At 42.1% G+C, this 23897-nt stretch overlaps 2 protein-coding genes across 2 annotated transcripts; both read left to right on the plus strand.

Annotated features, from left to right (window-relative positions):
- The first annotated feature begins 46 nt into the window (after positions 1–46).
- LOC147452330 (uncharacterized) lies at positions 47–1177 on the plus strand. Its single transcript, XM_086518924.1, has 3 exons — positions 47–405; positions 711–923; positions 1076–1177. Exons 1-3 carry the CDS (start codon positions 232–234, stop codon positions 1175–1177), a joined length of 489 nt encoding a protein of 162 aa, XP_086375050.1. The 5' UTR covers positions 47–231.
- A 142-nt stretch (positions 1178–1319) lies between these two features.
- LOC147452331 (uncharacterized) lies at positions 1320–2870 on the plus strand. The gene is made up of 6 exons (XM_086518925.1): positions 1320–1389; positions 1481–1579; positions 1675–1782; positions 1867–2025; positions 2278–2343; positions 2742–2870. The coding sequence occupies exons 1-5, from the start codon at positions 1387–1389 to the stop codon at positions 2308–2310; spliced, it is 402 nt and encodes a 133-aa protein (XP_086375051.1). The 5' UTR covers positions 1320–1386; the 3' UTR covers positions 2311–2343; positions 2742–2870.
- The last annotated feature ends 21027 nt before the right edge of the window (positions 2871–23897 follow it).

The raw sequence follows: 23897 nt of genomic DNA on the forward strand, positions 1-23897 counted from the left end.
GAGTGAGAGAGTATTGATATTTTGCAATTGTATTTTATGTAGCAATGAAAGCATCACAAGCATTACATTGTGGGATAACCAAAGAGTAGTAGCTCTTTTGTGGAGGAGTTTTGTGTCACAAGTGAGTACTCCCAAGCGGTGTCATCAAGTGGCATCAACGCCAAAACACTCTTATATAGGACATTCGAAGGTTGGATAGAGCTTGGAATAACAGGCTTTTAGCATCGCCACATGCTTTTGGGATGGAGCAAGCATATCCTCAATGATAATCCTAGTTCACACACACATGCTCCAAGTATTAGGAGAGATCCTCGAAGGATTATTCATCATCCAATCAACAATGAAGATCATGATCACCTACAAATGTTGCATGAGATGAAGTATCTTCACGCCGATGCTGTACGGGTGAGCGCAAATGGGTTTTCTATCCATCTACCGTCAGACATGAACATTCTCTTGTAGGAAAAGCTTTCCTTAAAAAATATGGGACAAACAACATTTTTCTTACAATGAAAGCATGAGAAAAATTAGAGGTTGGTTCAAAGAAGGTTTTGGGGATTTAGAGAAGCATGCATTCACACAAATTAACTTGCGAAAAGATCCATTGATTTCAACTAATCTGATGGAATTCATCAAGGGAAAGATGTATGAAAACTCTAGTGTTTGCAAAAGATGTAAAGCTTGATGGGAGTGTCACGTATGTGTATCAGAAGGTCTTAGATTGGAGGCATGCACAAAGAAACCCAAAAAAATGTTTGCAATTGGGAAATGTAGAGAAAAGTCCTCCTTTGCTTAGCCCACTTACTATAGACCCAAGGAGACAACGGTGCTATCCCTCTCAAGATAGCTCCATGAAAGCACTCGAGGGCACCTCCATGCTCCAATTTATGAAGAGTGCTCTTCACTTTGAAGATCCTCCCAAGGTATGTAAGTACATGAGTTGCTTTTAATTTTGTTCTTAAACATCTTTAATGTGAGCTCAATGTGTGTGTGTGTGTGTAAGTGTGTTTCCTCAATGTTTCTTAGTTTGTGAGCTAACTTTGATTATTTTCCTTCCATGCTGTGTTGACAAAAGACCTTCACAAGCTCCTCAAACATTGTGCATGGTCATGCCACACAATATTGTGGTCAAAAGCATCCTTTTGAAGAGCCTTATATGCAGGAGGTAAAAAAGTAAAGAATATTTACAAAAAACATCCATAGTGCTAATACAATGGTAAGATATACATTATATGTTCTTTAAGATATGACTTTTTATTGTCCATTTTAAGTTTTGCACATGTCATATTTATCTCATGGTTATGCTCTCTTGGTACAAAGCATAAGGATTGTACCACCATATCTAGGGGAGGGGCTAGTTATTACCATGATGATAGCACTACAAACATGGTAAGAGTAATTAATTACATGCTAATTTATAGTTGTTAGATTATCTTATTTGAGGTTCTTACTTTGTTCATTTTTACTTCTTGTAAAATAGCATGAAGGAAGCCAAATTTTTTGCATAGATATTGATTGTGATGACATGCAAGTGAAGGAGCACATCGTTATGCTTGAGACACAAGGATCAAAACAAGAGGTGGCCACAATTGAATCATTACTACCTCAATTATGATACTCACTCCTTGTTTAAGAATGCCACTAACTTCTAGCTTGTTTTTTGTTATGTTATAGGCAAAGACTCATGGCGACCATGTGAATGAAACATTGTTATGCAAGTATGATGTGATTCCGCCCAAACATGACAAGTTTGTGGGGCTAGGAGGATCAAATCCATTGGCGGTTAGTCACTCAAAGTGTATGTTACTTTCAAACTTATTTTTTTAAAGATGGATTTTATGACATGATCTTATCAATACATTTTAGGACAAGGATATTCTCACTAAGTTCTATAGGATCCCATTATACAATGGAAATATCCTTGAGGTGGAAGAAGCGACAAATGATGAGGTGAAGATTCGTAGCGAAGTGGTGAAAAGAAACAACAAACTTGCTAATTCTAAAGTGGAAGAGGCAATTGAATTGGTAAGTGGAGAACTCTTGTATAGATGACTTGAATAAATAAATATAAAAGCTTTGATACATCACCTAGTAAGTTCTCTAAACTCATACCGTGTTCATGGAAAATGTGCAGCATGAAGACTTAGATGCAACTACTTCCACCCATGTTTTTGTGGATTATGAGGAGGAAAATGTTTTGGAGTTAAATAATGCTTTTCCTACTTAAGTACCATTGGTTTTTTAATGCTTTTAGAATTGACATTTTGTGTGCTGCAGCTTTGTGAAAATCCTAATGCAAGGGATAATTAGGAGATAAAATTTGCAAGTATCAACAAGATGATGGTATGTCTTTAGATTTGAAACCATGTGCCTATGTGTTCTCACATAAAAAAATGTGGTTTATGCTTGATATGCAAATGAAAAATATTAGGATTCTTAAAGACAAAAATATCAAGTCAATGAGCTCTTTCTAAAAAGTCTTGGTACCTCAAAAAATGAAAGGGTATCGTATTGATTGCATGTTACACTATCTTAAAGTTTTGTAATATGGCTTAAATGGGGTACATAATAAAAAATCTTGCATTTTCTTTTAGGCCTTTGATGGCTTAATACATCAAAATGCCTCAAAGAAGAGGAAGGTAATGCCATGCACTCTTTACACAGTTTGTAAAACTATGAAGTAGTTTACTTTCTTATTTGCGAAGTTCCCACTTACTCCATTGTTTGTTAATTTTTTGTAGGCCTTTGATAAAGAAGGGATGGCAAAGATCTTACTCAAGAATATCTATCACTATCATGAACTTCCAAATCACATCCAACTAAATCACCCAATGAAGAATCTGGTTGCCACAGATTTAACACACATTTATAGAGCCTTCACAAAGAATATGAAAGAGGATCAAATGAGGTAAAAAAGAAGTGTAGACGAACAACAAGTGCAACATTTCCACCATATGATATTGGAGATCGAGTGTGGTAGCTTCTTCGCTAGGATCTACATTCATCCCGTCGTCCCCATGAAAATCACGATCATCAAAGACTTGGACCATTCAACATAATTACCAAGCTAGTACTGAATGTCTCATCGTGATCACTTGAAGCACTCATATTTCACTGCTTATATAACAGATGGTGCCTCTCAGGGTAGAGTTGAGGTGAGGCTGGAAAATTTGAGGTGGGGATTAAACTAATTTAGCCTAGGGCTTAAGTTTTGAAACACGCCCAAATTGAGTGTCTTGTCTCCATAAGCGATCACTTGCAGTAGACTAGATCTCACAATCACTCAATTTTGGCGTTTACTAGACTAGTCTCCGTAAGCGATCACTTGCAAGATGGCGGATGTCACGAAAGAAGATCAACAGGAGGAGAAGAATGTTGCTTGTCTGTGCCGCACAGCTCCAAGCCTTCAAATATTGTCTTCCAATATTTGGCGCTGCCTCACCACGCTGCCCGCCAGGGATCTGGTCCGATTGAGTGCCACGTGCCGCTCTTGGCATGAAGCCATCCTCTCTCCCTCCACTGATCCTCACCCTTGAAAGCTCCTTCACCTCACCCTTGAAAGCTGATAGTTACACACATTTTGATCCTCGTCTGACGTTGGTTTTTGTTCTTCCCATAACTTTTACTTTGAAATTCTGGGCTTGGCTAGTATTACCTTTTACGTCGACCTTTTTGGCTTGAACATAAATTATTTTTGTTTGAGAAAATAAATTATTAAAACAATGATGAAATTATATAACGAAATGGTTTTACAACATTTGTTTTCTTTAAGTAATTTTTTTTTTCACCAACTTAAGTGATAATTAAGATTCAAACGTACGTGACTTCTTTTTAAACCCTAATCATGTTTGAGTTGTTTTTAGACATTAGACTCTTTGGAAGGCAGTCATATGTAATGATAGGACAGAGTAGTTCATTTAATGAAGTCAAGACCTTGTTTGGATATGCTGATAATTGAAGTTAAACCACCACTAGAGTATGAGTTATCAAGTGCTTTTGGTGTGGGAGTGCCTACTCGTGTAAGGGCGCTACCAAAGAGCAGTACCGTATGGGATTGCGGGGTTGATATAAAGTTTATATATGCTTTATGATTAGTTTCGGTGAGTTGTTTCCACAAATTTGACCTTATCTGAAGATGTATGCTTTTCTAACTTGAAGGTGTGGTTAACTTTGCATATAAAGGCTTCTTTTTTCACCATAGTGTTAGCATGAGTTTCATATCAATGGAGTGATGTGCTATGATGATAACCTATGTTATAGGGTTGAGCTTGATGCATTGACATGGGTCAAACACTATCTCTTGTGTGTACGGTGCATGCATCCCAAAAAAAATTAAAAGTTGTTTTATCCATAAGGATGAAATTAGGGTATATGGCTGGCCAAAGAGATCATGGGGTTGTTTGTGTCATTATTAGGGTTATGTAATGAGGTTATAATGTGCATATGGTTGGCCAAAAAAGTGATGGGACTGTTTTGTGTCATGATTATAGTTATGTAATGAGGTTATAATGTGCATGGAATCTAAGAGAGAATGTGTGGATGTCTCATGTGCGTATGTGTACTGCTTTTCATCCTTTTAAGTTAAAAAAAACTAGCTCTATGCAGAAGGAGGAAGATGTACAATTGTGGTATGTTGTTCACATGTAGTTCAAATATTTTAAGTTGGTGATATGAGATTATGTTTACTTGCTAGACGGATTTTTTTTATACATTAAAAAAAATTGTTTTTAAGGACCATGTGTATTGGATGAGTTTGCCAACAATGAGTGCAATTAAAACTCCAAGTGTGGCACTTGGGTTCATTGATGATTATGGCTTATGATCAAGGACTGAGATTTCCCTTGTAATTATCGATACGCTTATGTTTTTTTTGTTGTGTTAGCTAGTGTGGCTCTTGGATTATTTTTTTGGTATGTTTGTCCTATCACATTTTTTGCAACCATTGGTGTGCTAAAGTGGTTTGCAAAATGGTTATGTATCACATAAAGAGGGGTGGAGTCCTCACCCATGTCATGGGAAACGGATTATGATTATGATTGAATTTTGGATTATGGATGGTTTATGGCAAGCATTTTGAAACATGTGTTGATACGCCTAACAAATTTTGGCCCCACTAAAATTTATCCTTATATCAAATGCTTCAAATGGTCTGTGAGACTTGATCAACACTTAGAGACTCCATCCCACTACATTATTAAGAAAGAAGGTGCATGGGTCAATCCTCCTAGAGACTCATATTCTTCACCTGTGGAATGTCTCCCATAGTGATGTTCACTATGTGAAGGTGGCATTCATCATAAACCTTGCTCCAAATTGGCTACATCAATCTCCTTTATTTCGAAGCCCAGATTTTGCAGCCTTATATATAGTAAGAGCAACATGTGGCAATTCAAAAAAACGATCGCTAACCTTGTAGCCATATAATCTTTGATAGAAAATCAATTAAAATAAATTTAATGCCTATAGTTGTTAACATATGAAAAGGGAAGCTTGATAGAGGAGGTACTACGTACACTAACCCCTAGAATCCTTTCCTTGAACATGACTTTGTCATCTACCTAAAGAGATAAGTGGGTGAAAGTTCATTCAAAGCATATTTAAAAATGAAATAAAAATAAATTGAATACTTATTATGATGAGGAAAAGTATCATATACTTACCTCAAGGAAAAAGGGCATTAGAAAAAAAAAAAGGTAAAGGTGCATCACCAAAATCCCTACCTCTATTAATCTAGTCAATTCCTTCACCTGTTAACAAAACACTAAAAGTATGGATCAGTGAATATAAACAATACATCTAAACTAATGGCATGGATTGAAAACCTTGGTCTTCTTAGCTAGGAGTTCAATATACGTCAGTTTGAGAACTACCTTTTGGAGTGAAATCCAATCCACCAGCTTGATCTTACACAAGCTATACTTTATCTATAGGCACAACAATTCATGTAGAAAGTACTATGATATACTTAAGTTGGAATCATATTCACTACATTATAAGTGAGAATTGTATAGTTAGGATTATGACAATTTTCCCCTTGTTCCTACAAGTAAAGACCATCTAATGCTGACTCAGATCATCGTCCTCTTTGTCTTCATCTTGGCTTAATTGGAGATGCTCCATTATTGCTTGATTTTCTAAAGCACTTGTTTATTTGGTCACGTTATCTTCTAGGTCCTCTTTCATGTTTACAATCGGATCTTGTAGGTCCGCCTGGTTTAGGGATAGATTTCCTTCCAAGTTTGTGATATCTACCAGAGACTAGTGGATATAATTATCCAAAATGGACTACTTCATTACATTGTGGGCCTCCTTTAAACTATCAACAATTGGTTGCTTCTGGTCTAACATAGACTAGTATTTTTTCAAATCATTCCCTAGGTTCCATTTCTCAACCTTCTCATTAATGGAATTAAAATTTTCCAGTTCTTTAGTTTGCTGCTCCAGTCCTTTGATGGCTTTCTCTATTTTCTGTTAACTACTTGCTCACTATCAAAACCTTGTCATGTGTGATTAATTCAAAATTCCACTATAATTCTAAATTTTGAGTCTCTTGAGTCCAACCATTGTCTGAGTTGCCGATGTCAAAAGTCACCTTGCTAGCCTACGCTTGCGATCATTTGGCCCACTGGATTGACAATTTTATTCCATCCTGTTTGGATTGTGGCTATGCATCCATTGGTAATGGTATCCACATTTATGCTCTTACTTTCATATTTGACTACATGGGAATTGTATGGTATTTTTAGTTGGTGTGTGGTATTGATGAGTTGAAACTTGATGGAACTTGAGCTATGAGCTAAGCATGATGGGATAAAGGCATTGTTGGAATTAGGGTTGCAGAGAAACACACACAGCTTAGAGAAGACGAAGGAAGCTCAAGGCACACAATAGAGAGTGTTTTACTTAGTGTGCAATGGAAAGATAGATGGCCCTAGAGTGATGGGCGTATATACAATGCACGGGGGGAAAAACCTCCTTAAGAGGGAAAAAATGCCCCGGCGGTCCTAGTGTGTTCACACACATCACTACCACATGTATATGGTAAAAAATCCCCCCTGGAGTGATGCGGTGAACAAGAGCTGGCAGAAATTCATTAAATTCATGAGACATATACTCCCCCCCTCGATCGGAACGGAGGGTGCCCATAGTACATTCCGAGACATTTTCAGCCACCATAGCCAGAAATTGTTTGAAGCACATAAAAACTTCAGACTTCTCTTTAAGGGGAAATACCCATGCATGCCTGGAGTAATCATCAATGAAAGTCACGAAGTACAGGTAATTGCCCAAGGACGGAGTTTGCATGGGCCCACAAACATCACTATGCACAAGCTGCAATCTGCATGTGGCCCTAACTGAACCATCCTTTGGAAATTTAGAACGCTGCATCTTACCCAAAATACAGCCGTCACAAACATGTTTGACAGGTGCTTCAAGAGGTGGCAAAGAAGCGACCATATTAGATTTCTGCAAACTCAACAAACTGGCAAAATTCAGATGACCAAAACGTGCATGCCAAAGTTTTTCATCTGAAATAGCCCTTGAATATGCAACAGCATTTGCAAAATTTTTTCCACACTTGTCATACAAAGTGAGCTTATATAGCCCATGAAACAAAAGCCCAGATGCAAAAATTTCATCACCAAAACTGAGATCATGAACTGTACATCTGTCATCCACAAATTTCAAGTCCAAGTCTAGCAAGTGCGGATACAGACAAGAGATTCTTCTTGATCCAAGGTAGATAAAGTGCATCAACAAGTGTGAAAGAACTTCCATTAGCAGCAGTAAGCACAATCTTTCCAACTCCCTGAACTGGATAAGAGGCGTTGTTGGCACAACATTAGGAAAAAAATGGACTCTCCATGGGCCTTGTAAGAATCCCTAATTTTAAGGAAGCCTGCCAAGATCAAGGGGGACAAAGGCTTTGAATGGGGCTATTTTGGTAGGGTCTCCTCCACCTTTGACCCCTAAAAAGGTAGGGGGAAGGGGGGGGGGGGGGTAACCATTTAAAAAGTAGGGAAGGGGCGGGGTAAACCATTTGAAAAGTACGGGGGTAGGAGGTCTTCTCTCTCTACCTTTTTGGCCAACTTGTAAGTGGCCTCTTAACTCTCCCATTCCACCTAAGCAAATCCGTGGGTCAAAGAGGTTTAAAAAAATGACTTTTTTCAAAAACTTTCAAAAAAACTCTATTCCCCCCTAAAAAGTACCCCCAACATATACACATAATAAAAAAAAGTTTTTAAAGTTAAATTACTCAAAATTCAACATTTTTTGACTCCCTCCAAACTTTTAGAAAATTCCCCCCAAAATTGAAAACTCTCTCTCCTAATCTAAGCTCCTCTCGTACACCCATCCCCCTTGCACCTGCACCTGCTGCTGCACCTACGCACCCATCTCTCCATCCTTCAAGCTCCATCTCTCCATCCTACAAGCTCTATCTCTCCATTCTTCAAGCTCCATCTCTCCATCCTACAAGCTCTATCTCTCCATCCTTCAAGCTCCATCTCTCCATCCTACAAGCTCTATCTTTCCATCCTTCAAGCTCCATCTCTCCATCCTACAATGCCTCTTGACGACGTGACCAATGTCCCAGCAAGCTCTTCACGCGGTAGGTCTCCAGGTATTTTCCTACGCCTACCTCAAGAGTATGTTCCGACAAAGAAAACATGATTGGGTACATTACCTTCAGCCAATGAATGCCGCGCTCAAGGGGAGAAGAATGCGGATCTCTGGAGAGACAAATGCTTGTATCCAAAGGATCCTTCTCTCAATGTTCATCCGTCTTTCACAAACATTCCATCACTTTTGCAATACGTTGGAAATGGAGAGCAAGGTTTGTTGGGCTACTGCAAGAGACTCAACAAACACGAGATTGTGCGGTCCGAGATCTACTTGCGTCATTGGCAGTTGCTCAATGGGAGTTTCCACAATCTTCAAGCTTAGATGCAAACAACTACTAGTGCGCTTGAGGAGGCAAAGAGCACCATCACAACCAAGGAAAATGTAATTAAAAAGCTTGAGGATACTCTTTCACACATGAAGAGTACTGCCATGGGAGGTAGGGTGAGGAAACGAGAGTTGTCCGAAATTCAGACTCTTGCACCACGTGGAGGTGCAAGAAAATGAAGGGTGACAGCTATGAGGTAACATGGTCTATCCCTCATGTTGTTTAAGTTTAATACGGCTCATCATTGTTGTTTTGGGCAATAGGAACTTCGTCCAAGAAACGTGCGGCGGCGAGAATGCGTCAGCTAGGGCTACTTTACTTTGTTCTTGTTTCAACAAAGAGGATTTTATTGGGATGCTTGATGCTCCAGAGGCAAAACACTTGAAAGACGCAATCACTAAGAGAGTTCTTAGAGATTTTTCTAATATTGTCACTGATCTAGATGTTCAGGATATTTGTGATGCTGTTGGGATTAGTACCAAGGGCTATCAAGCAATACATCAAGTGTTAAAAGATGCATTAAGAAGTCGAGGAGTCACGGAAAACCTATTCCCACTTCCTCACGGAGTGAAGATTGCCAAGAAGGTGTCAAATGAAGATGTTGTTCACCGATTAGGGGACTACTTGTATATTGAAGACACGATGCCTCTTCAGCCGCTCCGTAGCAAATCACAAGGAAGGAAGGGCCGCGGGAAGGGAAGCGGTATTGTTTCTAACAATATGTTGCGGACCGAAGGGTTTGTTTACACCAAATTCAACAATATCTTTGTGGACTTGATACGATTGCAACAGTCCATGGCTGTTTTCTACAATTTGAGTGATGCAGGTTAGTTTAGAGTTGCCTACATGCTCTATGATGTGTCATAACATGCATTCTGAGGCTTTATGTTGTTGGCAGTTCTTGAAGGCAAGCTTGTGTTCGTGCTGAAGTTGGATGAGTGTGTAATTATTAAAGGGAGAAAGTTGGAGAGAATGAGCATCACACTTATGAATGAAGCCCTAGCTTATGCCAAGCAATCTTGCAGTTCGAGTGAAGCGACAAAGCCCTCTTTTAGTGTGCAATCAGAGAAGGATATATGGTGGCTTGGTGCAATTGAAGTTCCGAAAGAGACACATGAAGTCCTTGCATGGATTTTCAGTAGAATCCCATGGGTCACAGAGGTCATTAAAGCTCAAATAAACGGTGAGAAGCTCATGGTTCCAGGACGTGGGGAGTTTGATGTTGAATGGCATTTAGGTGGTGATCTAAAGACCATAAAGTGCATGCTTGGATGCAAACAAGGTGCAAATTCTTTACTTCCCTATCCATTCTGTATGAAAGGGCACAAGACAAGTCGAACAACTCAAGTGGAAGGTCAAGACGATGATAATGATGACCATATAAATAGGGAGTGGCAAAGTTCGGTTCTTTCATGTGATATGCTGCAGTTGCCCAATAGGGATAGCAAAGATCCTGGGTGGAACCCCATAATTCCCTTCTCCCTCAACAATGTTCACTTTTTCACATTGCATGCGTTTATGCGAATATTTGATAGGATCTTAAAGCATCACATTGATTATGCTTTCACAATGAAGCACCTTCAACGGTCAAAAGACTCCTTGCAGGGGTGGAGACGCTCCTTAATGAGATTGGATGTCACCGATCAAGGGTGAACATTGTAGCAGAGACTTGTAGGGAGAAGACATATGAGGTGGCACAGAAGGTTTCCATGAATGGAGCCAAAGCACGTCGATTTTTCAAGAAGATGTCAAAGTCTCCAATGCACGTATCCAAGGCAAGTGTCGATCTAGCAAGTGAGAAGCGGTGGGAGTTGTGGAAAGATTTGTGTTCATGCACGACGGACAAAGATCCCAATGTGGAGGTTGCTAACCAACGCAAGCTAGTATGGTCATCCTTTCAAAAGGTTGTGCAATTGATGAATCTTTCAAGCACCACCGTTGAGCAGTGAAAGGAGTTCAAGAAGGTGCTTTATGAATTCACAAAGGCCGCTAAGGACGGATGTTCTGAAAGCAAGATTACACACTACATGGTTTGTTTTAACGGACTTAATACATATGCAATGTTTGAAAATGTAACTTTTCTATTCGCTTATCTCCTTTTTGGTTGTTTTAGCACATTCTCTATTCGCATGGTGCATACTTCATGGACCGCTATGGTTTGCTTGATATATAGAGTACACAAGGCATGGAGAAGTCCCACTATCGAGCAAAAGGAGTCTACTTCAAGAATACTCGGTATGGTGGTGGTAGTTCACACTCCAACTACCTCCAAGAGATGTTTAATTGGTTTTTTAGGCACACCTTTGGGAGAACTCGTACTATTGAGAAAGCAAGAGAATCGATGTTAGAAAAGCAGTTACGCAATGCTTCCCGTACTGCAGCATCCGAGAAGTGGAAACGCTCGCGAGCGTCCCTCGGCCACGAAGCTTGGCGTGCAACTAAATATCCAAAAGGCAACGTTTGGGCGTCGCGTTAGCCGTCTGCATGATCCTGGTTTAGTTGTTCAATTCAATTGCTTTATTTGAGTTTCACTCAATTGGCCGCATAGTGTGAAAGGGCCCAAATCTCAAAAAAACCTATTTAAAGGTTGAAGGGGCTCATTTTGTCATCTTCCCTACTAGGTGCAACCATGGCACGAACAAAACAAACGGCTAGGATTGCATATCCAGAGGGGCCGGATGGCCAACGACTCAAAGGTACAGCAACAAAAGCTGGAACTTCACAAGCTCAAGGTGAAGTCCACACAGAAGAAGCTGGAGCTTCAAATCAGCATGGCTAGTCCTCTACAGCAGCAAAAGAGAGACGGAAGCATCGTCTTGTTGTCTATTCATCGGACTCCAACGATTCTGATGGCAACAGGGAGGATGAGAGCGACCAGGGTAAAGAAACAAACAGCCAAAAGCAGCCGTCAGAAGGCTTCGAAGAGACACAAACGGATGAAGATGTCCCATGGGTTGGCGTCCAAATACAAACTTATCAGGCTCACATGTCTATTGGGGGTAAGACACTTCCTAAAGGGAGTGGACCTACACCATCACATCAGGTCGATAGTGAAGAGCACGAATCAGATGGAGAGTGTGTGGAATCCGATTATGAGGTGTTGGAAGTGCCTGTGCAGAAAAAAAATAGAAAGAGCATTGTCTACAAGAAGAGGAAGCAAGCTACCCCGACTCGTGCCAAAAATGCACCTCCACGTCAACCTCAGAAGGTACGAAAGCGCAGCCGTGATTTTGAGGAGATTCGACACTATCAAAAGAGCACCGAGCTTTTGATTCGGAGGGCCCCTTTTGCAAGGCTATGCAGGGAGGTTTTGCAATTGTACAATACTCAGTTTCGGATGGGCGCCGTGGCCATAGAGGCACTCCAAGAGGCAGCAGATCAATATTTAACTGGAATATTCGAGGATTCTAACCTCTGTTCCATCCATGCAAAGCGTGTAACCATTATGCCCAAGGATATGCAGCTTGCTCGCCGTTTGCGCCATGAGGAGTAGCTTGTAATTAGGCATCAACCTTTTTGTATTTACGGAACTCCAAGATTGGGAAGAATTTGAATACAAGCGTCTTTTGATTCTATATCCCACTCTGTGCATTGTATTGGGAAGAATTTGAATATAAGCGTCTTTTATTGTATACCCCAGTGCGCAATGTATTGTTTTAATTCTGCACCATGCAATGTAGCAGTGGTTCAAGTTTTGTCTACCTTCTATTGTATGTATGTAGCCATTAGCTTGTTATTGTGAAAAATTGCCTATGTTTAGCACCTTGGCTAAGTGGGGCATGCACTTCCTGATGTATCCATGCTATGTGACTCACTATTGCATGGCAAAAACATGTACAAAGTGTTCAAAATGGCTTGGAATGCCCCCAAGTTGGCTGCCACAAGGGCGCGCATTTGGGGCTTCCAGAGGCCTATGGATGGACATAATGCGCGCCCTTGTGGCAGCCTCTCCTAGTGCTTTGCTGACACTCTCCAATGGTTTCCAGAAAATTTTGACAAGCAATAAGTATGTTTTGTTTGCTTCAATGCTTCAATTAGCATAGATGCTGTTGGAATTCATCCCCCCTTAGTCCATGTCAGTCCTAAACTCCAGAAAGGGCTTAGATATTGCCACAAAGTTTACTCTTGTGGTTTGTTAATACAACTTTAGGTATCTGGGGCAAGATGGGCTTAAGGTTACCTGGGTATCCATGTCTTCCTGTTTTGCAACTGGGTATTATTGTCTTCTCACTCTGTTTTGTAACTAGATATGCTCCTATTCTCCAAGAAGGGTTTAGATATTGCCACAGTTTTGTGGTTTGTTAATACATCTTTAGGTATCTGGGGCAAGATGGACTTAAGGTTACCTGGGTATCCATGTGTTTCTCTTTTGCAACTGGGTATTAATGCCTTGAAACTCTGTTTTGTACGTGGGTATGCTCTTAGATGTGTCCCAATTCATCTGCCACAAGGGCGCGCATTTGCAAACTTCATCTGTTGATGGAAAGCCCTAATGCGCAACCTTGTGGCAGCATTGTTTAGGCACTTCCAAGACCTTTACTAGGCACATACATAACTTTGGAAGCCTAGAAATAACAAAGTATACATTGACGAGAGCAAAGCGAACCCCAAACCCCCGACGGCCTCTAAAACACCGGGGACCGAAAGGCGCGCCTCGAGCCTGTCACGGTAAAGCGAACAGGGGGCACCACCTAGCTTTAGCGGCTAGGACGCAAAGAACACACCACCATAACAAAGTTTTCATCCAAGAGAGATGGATGCTTGGGAGTAATGATGAAGAGGAAAGGGAATGAGATCAAGTGAGAGGGAGAGAGAGAGAGAGAGAGTGAGGGAGGGGGTATAGCGGCTTAGTACTTAGGCACCACCAAAGGATGGCGAATCCGCACACCCTTCACACATACACAAGCTCACTCCAAACACAAGACTAGGTGGCGATTCCACACACCTCACATGGGAAAAACATTGCAAGAAAACATACTCACAAAACCTCAAGCTTTATTTAGAGAATAAGGCGATGAAATGGGGAGCATAGAGTAGGGGAATGAGAAGGGAGAGAGTGGTAGAGCACATGGCGGATAGGTGGGCGTTGATGGCGAAGACTCGCACGAGGATTATGGCCATCATCCTTCATTTAGCTGCCCTTCATCTTCCATAGCCCAAGGGTGTAGAGGTCATGCTCAAGACGAGCATGGTGATTGCGGTGATGGTGATGGTGTGTGTGTGTGTGTGCACTAGGCACACACAGTGCATAGTGTATTCTTTGGGGATGTTGTGTGTGTTTAGTGTGATAGTGACCCCTCTTTATATAGGGTAGGAGGGGGGAGAAATTCTAGAATTTAGAAATGAAGAAATCATTATCTACACAAACCATGTGACTGTGGGCCCCACTTCTCTGGCTGTGTGTATATGTGCCAGAACAGCAGTCTCATGAGAGAGTGACTAAGAGAGAGAGATGGGTTGATGAAAAAAAGTGAGAGGTGACATGGAGAATAAAGTAATTACAAGAGGGGAGAGAGGGGAGTGTGTTAAGAGGTGAATCTGTGTGCAGATGTGTGTGAACACAAGAAAATCAGGTAACCACTGGGTGGGGATGGGTCTGTGGGCACATTTTTCAGTGAAACTGAGTGTGTGTGAGTGTGGGGGAGGTCATCTGGCTACAAGACAAGAGAATTTTCAAATTTTAGAGAGAGAGGGGGGTATTTGGATCATGGGAGAGTGTAGGAGAGAGAAAAGGGGGGTGGGGTATACTGTTTTGGAAGATAGCATAAGTTGCATGTGAGTTAGGGTGCATTATTGGTGAGTTATAATGCATTATTGGTGAGCGGTGGGGTAGCTTGAGGGGAGAGAGAAAGGAGAAAGGACAAGGGGAAGAGAGAGGGGGTTGACCTTTTGAGTGGAGGAGAGGAAAAGGGACACCCGACGGGACAACAGTGAAGAAAAAGGAGGCAAGGTGGGGATGGGCTGCCCCGCACGCATGAGGTGGCCTATTTTACCTCATATATTTACATAATCATACTTTATTTTTTCTTACTTTTTCCAATGCCTTTTATCACTCCCTCCCTAAGAGGGGGTTTTCATGGGGTGGGGACGAGAGAAGAGGGGTATGGGAGCTTGGCTTGTGAAAAGCCCCCATCATTAGCCCTCCCCTTTTGGCTAGAGGCATTCATGCCTCTAGCTCATGTGTTTCTTCTTCCGCTTAGCTGTAGGATCCGATATCGAGTTGCCTTCTGAACTAGCCATTCCATTTGGCCATTGGTGAGATTTCTGGGATATTCATGAATCTGTAACAGGTCCGGGTGATAGATTGTTTCTTGGAATAGTGTCGGTTGATTAAAGGGGAAGCCCATGGCTTCCAGAACTTTGTGCCAGTGTCCTCCTGGATCCCAAGTGAAAAATAGGATCATTGTCTGCAGTGTCCGAAGAATAAAATTTGCATGCCAAATTGGACCAAATTTGTAACCACCAGTAGCGAGAGGGGAAATGAGCATCTTGGCTCCTGCAAAGACAGAACCGAAAATTATGATTCCCAAGAGTGTACAAGGAATCCACCATATATGGCCGCCTTGTTGGTGTGGTGAGCTCAAGTTGTCTTTAGAGTCCTGCTTACTGCCATTAGAAAAAACTGCAAGCATATCATGCTTCTTTTGGGTGTGCTCAAACATGTCAGCTTCCTTTACTGATGATAATAGCAAGCCACCTACCTTGCGGCTTAAATACAAGCGTAATCCACTTACCTTTCTCCAAAGAGAGGATGCACTATTTCTAAAAAATTGTACCAAATTGCGAATGAGGTCTTCATTCTTGCATTCTATCAGGCTTTTGTCTATCCATGGCTCCTTTGCTCTTATCTCCATGCTGATCTTCTCTCTATATGTTATAGCAGCTAGCCATAGCCATAGGTCTGATGCATCCCATGCAAACACAATGCTGTGTTCTAGAGGAGTTTGGAACATCCTTAAAAGGTTGGCAACATATTGATCATCAAACTTACTATGAACATCCTCACATAAACTGGAGGCATTACCCATCTCCAAGTTTATAACATCTTTCAGTAGACTAGAGGCATTACTCATCTCCAAGTCTATAACACTACACAATAAAATCTTGCTCGGCTGCCAAGCCTCTGGAGAAATATCCAACTCCAAACCTTCAGTCATACTTACCTCTTTGTTATGTTCCTCTAGTGAAACTGCCTTGATGCAAGATTCCTTTAGCTTGCTACACTGTCCTGGGTCCATGCTGGTGCACAGGCTTCCGTTTTCAAAGCCCTCCCCTTTGCTTGATATGTTGTCCATCTTCTGCAAAGCCTTGCTAACAGGCTAGTTTTCCTCTTCTCTTGTATATTTCATGACCTTTGCATTCCTCTTACTCTGACGAGGCCTAATCAATACTTTACACCTTCTTACCCTTACTGCCCAATGTTGTCGACTGATTGCTTTGGTGCCTATTTCATCCAAGGTTAAAGATGTACTTACATTTGTAACATAATTTTCTTGGCTTACCTCCCCCACCTGGGTAGCATCTTTTGATTCTTTAACCTCTTGTTCCACTGCTTCAGTTCTTTGAATAGTCTTCTTACTTGATCCTTCTTCTGTTGCACTCATCTTGACCTCTTCTGCAAGACCAATGATACTTGGTGTGCGGGTACCAATTGGTGGTGGGCGTAGGATGATTGTAAGTGGTGATTGTGGTGGTGGTTGCATTGGTGACTGGCGTCGAATTGGTGTGGCCAGCTGTGGTTGCACCACTGGTGGTGTGATTTGAACAGGTGGGATTGGTTGCCTGAGTGGTGGTGGTCTTGCTCTTGGTGGAGAGATATGATTCTGTCTGCCCCCTCTATTGAAATTCTGCCTCCTCGGGTGTGGGCAGTAGTACATTTCATGGCCATCTTCCCCGTAGTTGTAATAGTGGTACTCTGGGTTCTACCTTTGTTGTCCTCTTCCTTGTTCTGGGTTCCTACCAGGTGCATGCCCTTGCTGCACCAGATGCACAGATAAACTCTCTATGTGGGTGGTGATACGACTCATTAGGTCTTGCTCTTCTGATGCCTCCTGCGGTTGGACTCTATGATTGGCTGTTGCAGTCACTGGGGTTGGTTGTATCGAGCTTGTTTCCTCTGACTCGTTTACTCTTGCTTGCATGCGTAGCTTCTTGTCTTTAAGGCGGGCTACTTCGACTGCCAAATCATATGTTGCAGGAAACCTTGCCTTCACCTTCTCTCTAAGAGGCGACCATAGACCAGCAATGAAACGGTCCTTCTTTAGGAAACTAGGCGCTCCTTCACCTTCCTCCAGCGAGGCAACCCATCTCTCCCATAAGTCCACAAATTTAGACTCGTAGGTGGCATACTCCAGCAGGCCTCCCTGCTTTAATTATGTCAGTAATTGCCATAGCCTCTCCGAGGTTGTGCCTCCACCAAACCTCTTTACAAAAGCAGCCATTAACACATCCCATGCATTCTTGGTGGCCTGGGGCAATGCATTATACCAGGACTTGGCCTCTACTTTCATCAGTAGAGGAAAAATTCTAAGTCGTGAAGCGTCTTCATCTTTGTTGGAGACGATACAAGCAATGTCGAAATCATCCAAAAAGTCGGTGGTGAGATCCTCTCCCTTCTTTCCACTGAACGTGGGGAAAGAAACACTTGCCATGGTAGTCACTCAGGAAATTACAAACCTCTTTTTCTTTTTTTTCTTTTTTTTAACATTACATTAACAGTACGGCTCATAGCAGCTTTTTTACAAGGGTGGGTGGATAGGTTAAAACAAGATAAAGATAGAAACATTAAAGGAATGATGGTAATCTAATATGGGGAGAATGATAGGGTTCGGGGAATTGAGGATTTCTCCTAGTACTGCCGCACCGAATAGGTGTACGATCTTCTGTTGGTAGAAGACTTTCCTATCTACATAGATATTCACATGCATATGCTGCAAGAATCTGAACGAGAATGCCGTTGGCCCGTTTTCCATCATGCACAAAGGATGAAATACTTACTTATACTCTTATCGTGCCAGTGTTGATGAGTCGGCACATCCACAAGAGGTCGTCGCCTTTCATGGGCTCTACCTTTCCTTCGTTGCTCAGCACGTACGGGGTGATGGCGACGCGTCTGACCACTCCCAGCCTCTTGGCTAGCAAAAATTGCAGGTAATTTCCGTAGTCGGCGTGTTGCATGAATTCTACTCCATTCAGTTGCAACTCGTCCCCAGCCCACTGGGTTTCTCCCGTGGTAGAGAGCTTCTTCAAGATAAGTTGTATAGGGAGAGGAGGAATATCCTCCACTCTCTTTCCAAAACAGCGAGAGCAGTAGCCGAACCACTCTTCTCTAGGACATGGGAATCTTCTTACCACTTCTTCTTCCGGATTGTCGAAGTGGATTGGTAGCACTCGCATGCGTCGTGCAAATCGGTAGGCGACCTTTCGCCGCTTAGCTTCGGATGACTTTCTCTTTGGAAAACTGGGTACAACCCGGCGTTCTGAGCTTGAAGCACTTGCTTGGCCAGATGCTTCTCCGTTCGGGGTCATGTGTTTCCAGACTGGCTTATCTTCTCCTTGCCTTTGGCTCGAGCAGCCCCTTTAGGCCACTTTGGAGTTATAACTTTGACTGTAGTTTCTTTAGGGAAAAGAGGTCTCACCGTTTGCTTCCCTTCCTTGATGTGAATGACTTCTTTGCGATGAATGTCGATGTCGATGACTTCAGCCCTTTCGCTGCCTTCGTTGCTGGCACTCATTGACAACAGTGATGGCACTTCACCGACCTCCCACCTGATGCTCTCAATTTATAGTTAGAACGAGCGACACGAGATGGAGAATTTACCTCTTGAATGCTGACGACACTGCAGCCTGGCAGTAGCACCTCAATGAAGGTGGCTAGTGCCTCCTTCGTCTCTTCTTCTTCCGTCCTCCAGTTAAAAAATTCCTTCAGCCATTCTTCCATGATTGATAGTGGGCGTCACTTTCAGCATTGTAAATTGAAGGGTCTTAGAAAGCCCTCCTTAGTGTGGGCACCAAATGATGAGAGCAAAGCGAACCCCCGAACCCCGACAGCCTCTAAAACATCGGGGACCGAATGGCGCGCCTCGAGCCTATCACGGTAAAGCGAACAGGGGGCACCACCTAGCTTTAGCGGCTAGGACGCAAACAACACACCACCATAACAAAGATTTCATCCAAGAGAGATGGATGCTTGGGAGTAATGATGAAGAGGAAAGGGAATGAGATCAAGTGAGAGGGAGAGAGAGAGAGAGAGAGTGAGGGAGGGGGTATAGTGGCTTAGTACTTAGGCACCACCAAAGGATGGCGAATCCGCACACCCTTCACACATACACAAGCTCACTCCAAACACAAGACTAGGTGGCGATTCCGCACACCTCACATGGGCAAAACATTGCAAGAAAAAATACTCACAAAACCTCAAGCTTTATTTAGAGAATAAGGCGATGAAATGGGGAGCATAGAGTAGGGGAATGAGAAGGGAGAGAGTGGTAGAGCACATGGCAGATAGGTGGGAGTTGATGGCAAAGACTCGCAGGAGGATTATGGCCATCATCCTTCATTTAGCTGCCCTTCATCTTCCATAGCCCAAGGGTGTAGAGTTCATGCTCAAGACGAGCATGGTGATTGCGGTGATGGTGATGGTGTGTGTGTGTGTGTGTGCACTAGGCACACACAGTGCATAGTGTATTCTTTGGGGACGTTGTGTGTGTTTAGTGTGATAGTGACCCCTCTTTATATAGGGTAGGAGGGGGGAGAAATTCTAGAATTTAGAAATGAAGAAATCATTATCTACACAAACCATGTGACTGTGGGCCCCACTTCTCTAGCTGTGTGTATATGTGCCAGAACAGCAGTCTCATGAGAGAGAGACTAAGAGAGAGAGATGGGTTGATGAAAAAAAGTGAGAGGTGACATGGAGAATAAAGTAATTACAAGAGGGGAGAGAGGGGAGTGTGTTAAGAGGTGAATCTGTGTGCAGATAAGTGTGAACACAAGAAAATCAGGTAACCACTGGGTGGGGATGGGTCTGTGGGCACATTTTTCAGTGAAACTGAGTGTGTGTGAGTGTGGGGGAGGTCATCTGGCTACAAGACAAGAGAGATTTCGAATTTTAGAGAGAGAGAGGGATATTTGGATCATGGGAGAGTGTAGGAGAGAGAAAAGGGGGGTGGGGTATACTGTTTTGGAAGATAGCATAAGTTGCATGTGAGTTAGGGTGCATTATTGGTGAGTTATAATGCATTATTGGTGAGAGGTGGGGTAGCTTGAGTGGAGAGAGAAAGGAGAAAGGACAAGGGAAAGAGAGAGGGGGTTGACCTTTTGAGTGGAGGAGAGGAAAAGGGACACCCGGCGGGGCAATAGTGAAGAAAAAGGAGGCAAGGTGGGGATGGGCTGCCCCGCACGCATGAGGTGGCCTTCTTTACCTTTCTCATATATTTACATAATCATACTTTATTTTTTCTTACTTTTTCTAATGCTTTATCACTCCCTCCCTAAGAGGGGGTTTTCATGGGGTGGGGACGAGAGAAGAGGGGTATGGGAGCTTGGCTTGTGAAAAGCCCCCATCAACATTTTTAAAATTTTAATGCCTGCCAAACCCTTTAGTAGTCATAGCAAAAATTATGGTGCTTCTCATACACAATGGAAGCCCAACATATAAGAAATTCAAAACCTTGCAAGAAAGAGAGTCATAGACAGCAAAAAGTAGTTTCATTAAAGAAATCAATGCTTTACATGATCTCCGGCTTTTGCTTTAGGATCTTTCTAATTACAATTTTTTGGCGCTTGGCCTTTTGCGGTGGCTCCCTGTTAAGTAAAGTGGTTGTTATTTCTTGGGTGTCATTAACCCCTACAGCTTGGTTCATGCCGACATGGGCAATAAGGCGCCTGCGAAAGTTTACACCGAAAGTGGATATTGCAAAATCTTTCTTTACAAGCACTACAAGGTTGGCCGTTTGGGCAAGTGTTGTTAAACACAACGCCTTGGAGAGTGAACGGAGAGCAAAAATGTTGTAGCGACCATTGGGAGAGTAGTCGGCATGGACAAACACCACGAGACCAGTGGGAAGTGTGCCGAGGTAGTGAGCAAGTGCCGCTTGAGGTCCGAACGGCGTCCTCCTCTCCCCTGACCGTTGCGCCCAGGAGTCAACCTCCAGAACATCCTGCAGAACATAGGTTTTCTGAGATATAGCACAGAATTATGATATAACATTAACAAAATCATTTGTAACAATCAAATGTAAGTGAGCATCTATACCTCTTGTCTACGATCCTCCTCATCGACATCCGGGTGCAAGTAAAGATCCACGCTTGACTTCCCCTTTGGATCAAGCAAAACAGGTGTTGCAGCAGGTGGTGGTGAATCCACTCTTGCGCGTTGTCGTGCTGTGACATGTACATAGTGGGAACACATGCTACAAGAGTTATCTTGTAACTTTTTAGATACATAATTATATTTCCTATAATGTACATATGCATATGTAAGTATAAAAATAAGCTTTCTATCTCATCTTATTATCTCAAGGGTAATGTATTCTTACTTTACCATCAAAAAATACTATGGGAAAAGTGTCAATAGCTCCACCTCTTTAACTTGGGGCAAAAAGCATTGATTCTTTCTTTCTACCATCTCATTATTATCTCACACCCTATCTAGATCCTATATCTAAAGTAATTTTCAATCTATATATATTCTATGTATTTTTCATATTTTTCTTATATTTCTTTTTAAATAGCTACTAGGAGGGAATCAAATCCTAGTGGGACACTAGGTGGCATGATTTCAAAGATACACTTATTTTAATGCATTATTGCAAGCATGATTACAAAACTTTGTCAAGGAGCAATGTCATGCTTTCATATGGCATGAGGTATCCTTTGGAATCAAATGAAAGTTTAGGCTAAGGGGACCACATGAAGACTTTTGCTGCCAGAAATGGACCCTATTTTGATTAATTTTTTACACAAGGTTCCAATCCGAATTGGAAAATGATTTTAAAATGAAAATCGTAGCTAATGAGCTGAATTTTATGCCCATATTTTTACTTTTTTATTTGGAGCCACGGTTTAGGAGATATGATCAAAATACTGGACCCCAGTCTGCCCACATCATGCAGGGACAACTCATTTCCAACTTTTCCAATTCCTATTCACACTGGCTCCTCTCTTCTTGTGTAAACCCTTGTGGGTTCCCTTCACCTATAAAAGGGGACCTCTTCTTCCTTGGAAGGAACTCAAGCATTCAAGCCATTGATGAGAGAAATTCTTGAGGGAGTGAGTAGTAATGCCTAATTGTACTTAGCCCCATTAACATAAGCCCAAGCCTACACTTTCTCCTAGAGAAAAACTAGCCATTCTTGTACGCCATCCTTGGAGGATCAACTCTAATCAAAGAAGGTGTTTTACTTGGCATATCAATCAACGTTGAATTCTCCCCTCTTCTTCTCTCTCCCATTAATAATGGTGCCGAAGGGTTTCAAGTAAGATGTGTTCTACATTGATGTTTTCTTGATTTCTTGTTGTTTTCATTTTCATCTCTAATCCAACATATATATATGTATCTAATCTCATCTCCTTAACCAAACCTATCTCTCTCATTCTTAGTAATTCATCCTCTCTAGGTTCTCTTTGCTACAGGTACATCTCTCCCCGTAGTATCCTTATTGCTTACGGGCAAGAATAGGGCTTGGAAGGGAAACTTCTCATCTCTTCACTTCTCTCATATCTACATTTCTCACATACTATCCTAGATGAATAACCCACATGATGATAATTTCTATCGCTTTCACTCTGTATGATCTATTAGAATTAACGTATGGATTAGCCGTAAAATACACTTTCAACAACGTATAGTGTTTCTCTTTGGCCCAGAAAGGATCAATGAAATACTTCTATCACCGGATCCCATCATACTACCTCTCATAGACTATAACATTTTTTTTGACGTAAGCGTAGTTATCTTGCTATGAACCAAGAGGATTTGTACACACAATTAATCCCAATCACTAGACAAAATATATATATTATGGTAAGCACAAAACTACAATTCCAAAGAACAATTCGTAGCCTATTTGGGCAGCCAAGATTGAATGCCATTAACTCATCTGTTAACCCTTTCATATTACCCATGATACGATATGACCATAGCCTTGATGTTTTCATCTTTGTGTTATTTTGACATTTTCTTTTGTGTTCTTTCTTTGTGCGTGTGAGTGCAAGAGAGAATGGGTGGGCTTCTTTGATTGTACTTCTTTCCAAACCCTAGTCTTCATGGCATCTATGGTTTAACTCATTCATATAGTTTTTGTCGAGTTCTCTCACAAACTCTCACAGCCATAAGCCGGGTGCTTTCCTGGCAAGACCGCAAATTTCTCGACAGCGTTTAGCCAAACACATGGCTTGCACGGCCACAAACTCCTCCTCAGAGACCTTGGCCTGCTCGGCCGCTGCCACCTCGGCTTGTGCGATCGCCACTGTGTCCGCCAAAGTATTCCCCATGGGCAGTAGGAGATCATCGTCATGGGAGGTGGTGGTATCAAGCTCAAACTTTCCATGGGCATCGAGGATGGCAAAACACTCATCCATGCGAAGCTCAAAGGATTTCTCCAGATCGTGCATAAACACAAACTCCTCCCCACCCACCACAATGGAGGAGAAGCGGGTAATCTCTACCTCACCAATTCACTTAGACAAGATGATTTCGTCTGTAGCCCAATCTTTGTAAACAAGCATAGTGGCCTCCATCCGCCTTCCAATATATACAACCAAAAATGGAAAATCAAAATACAAAAACCCACAGAAAATAAGAAAAGGTAGCAAAGGAAGCACAAAGCAGACCTTGCGTTGTTCTAGTTTGAAACTTGCATTACCGACATCCTCGAATCCCATTATGACGAAGTGTTCCCGAAGATTGGCAAGAGTCCAATGCGGATTCACTGCAACCACCTCC

Source organism: Adiantum capillus-veneris, chromosome 8 (genome assembly GCF_014529385.1).
Source record: "Adiantum capillus-veneris isolate H3 chromosome 8, ASM1452938v2, whole genome shotgun sequence".
Classification (NCBI taxonomy): Eukaryota; Viridiplantae; Streptophyta; class Polypodiopsida; order Polypodiales; family Pteridaceae; genus Adiantum; species Adiantum capillus-veneris.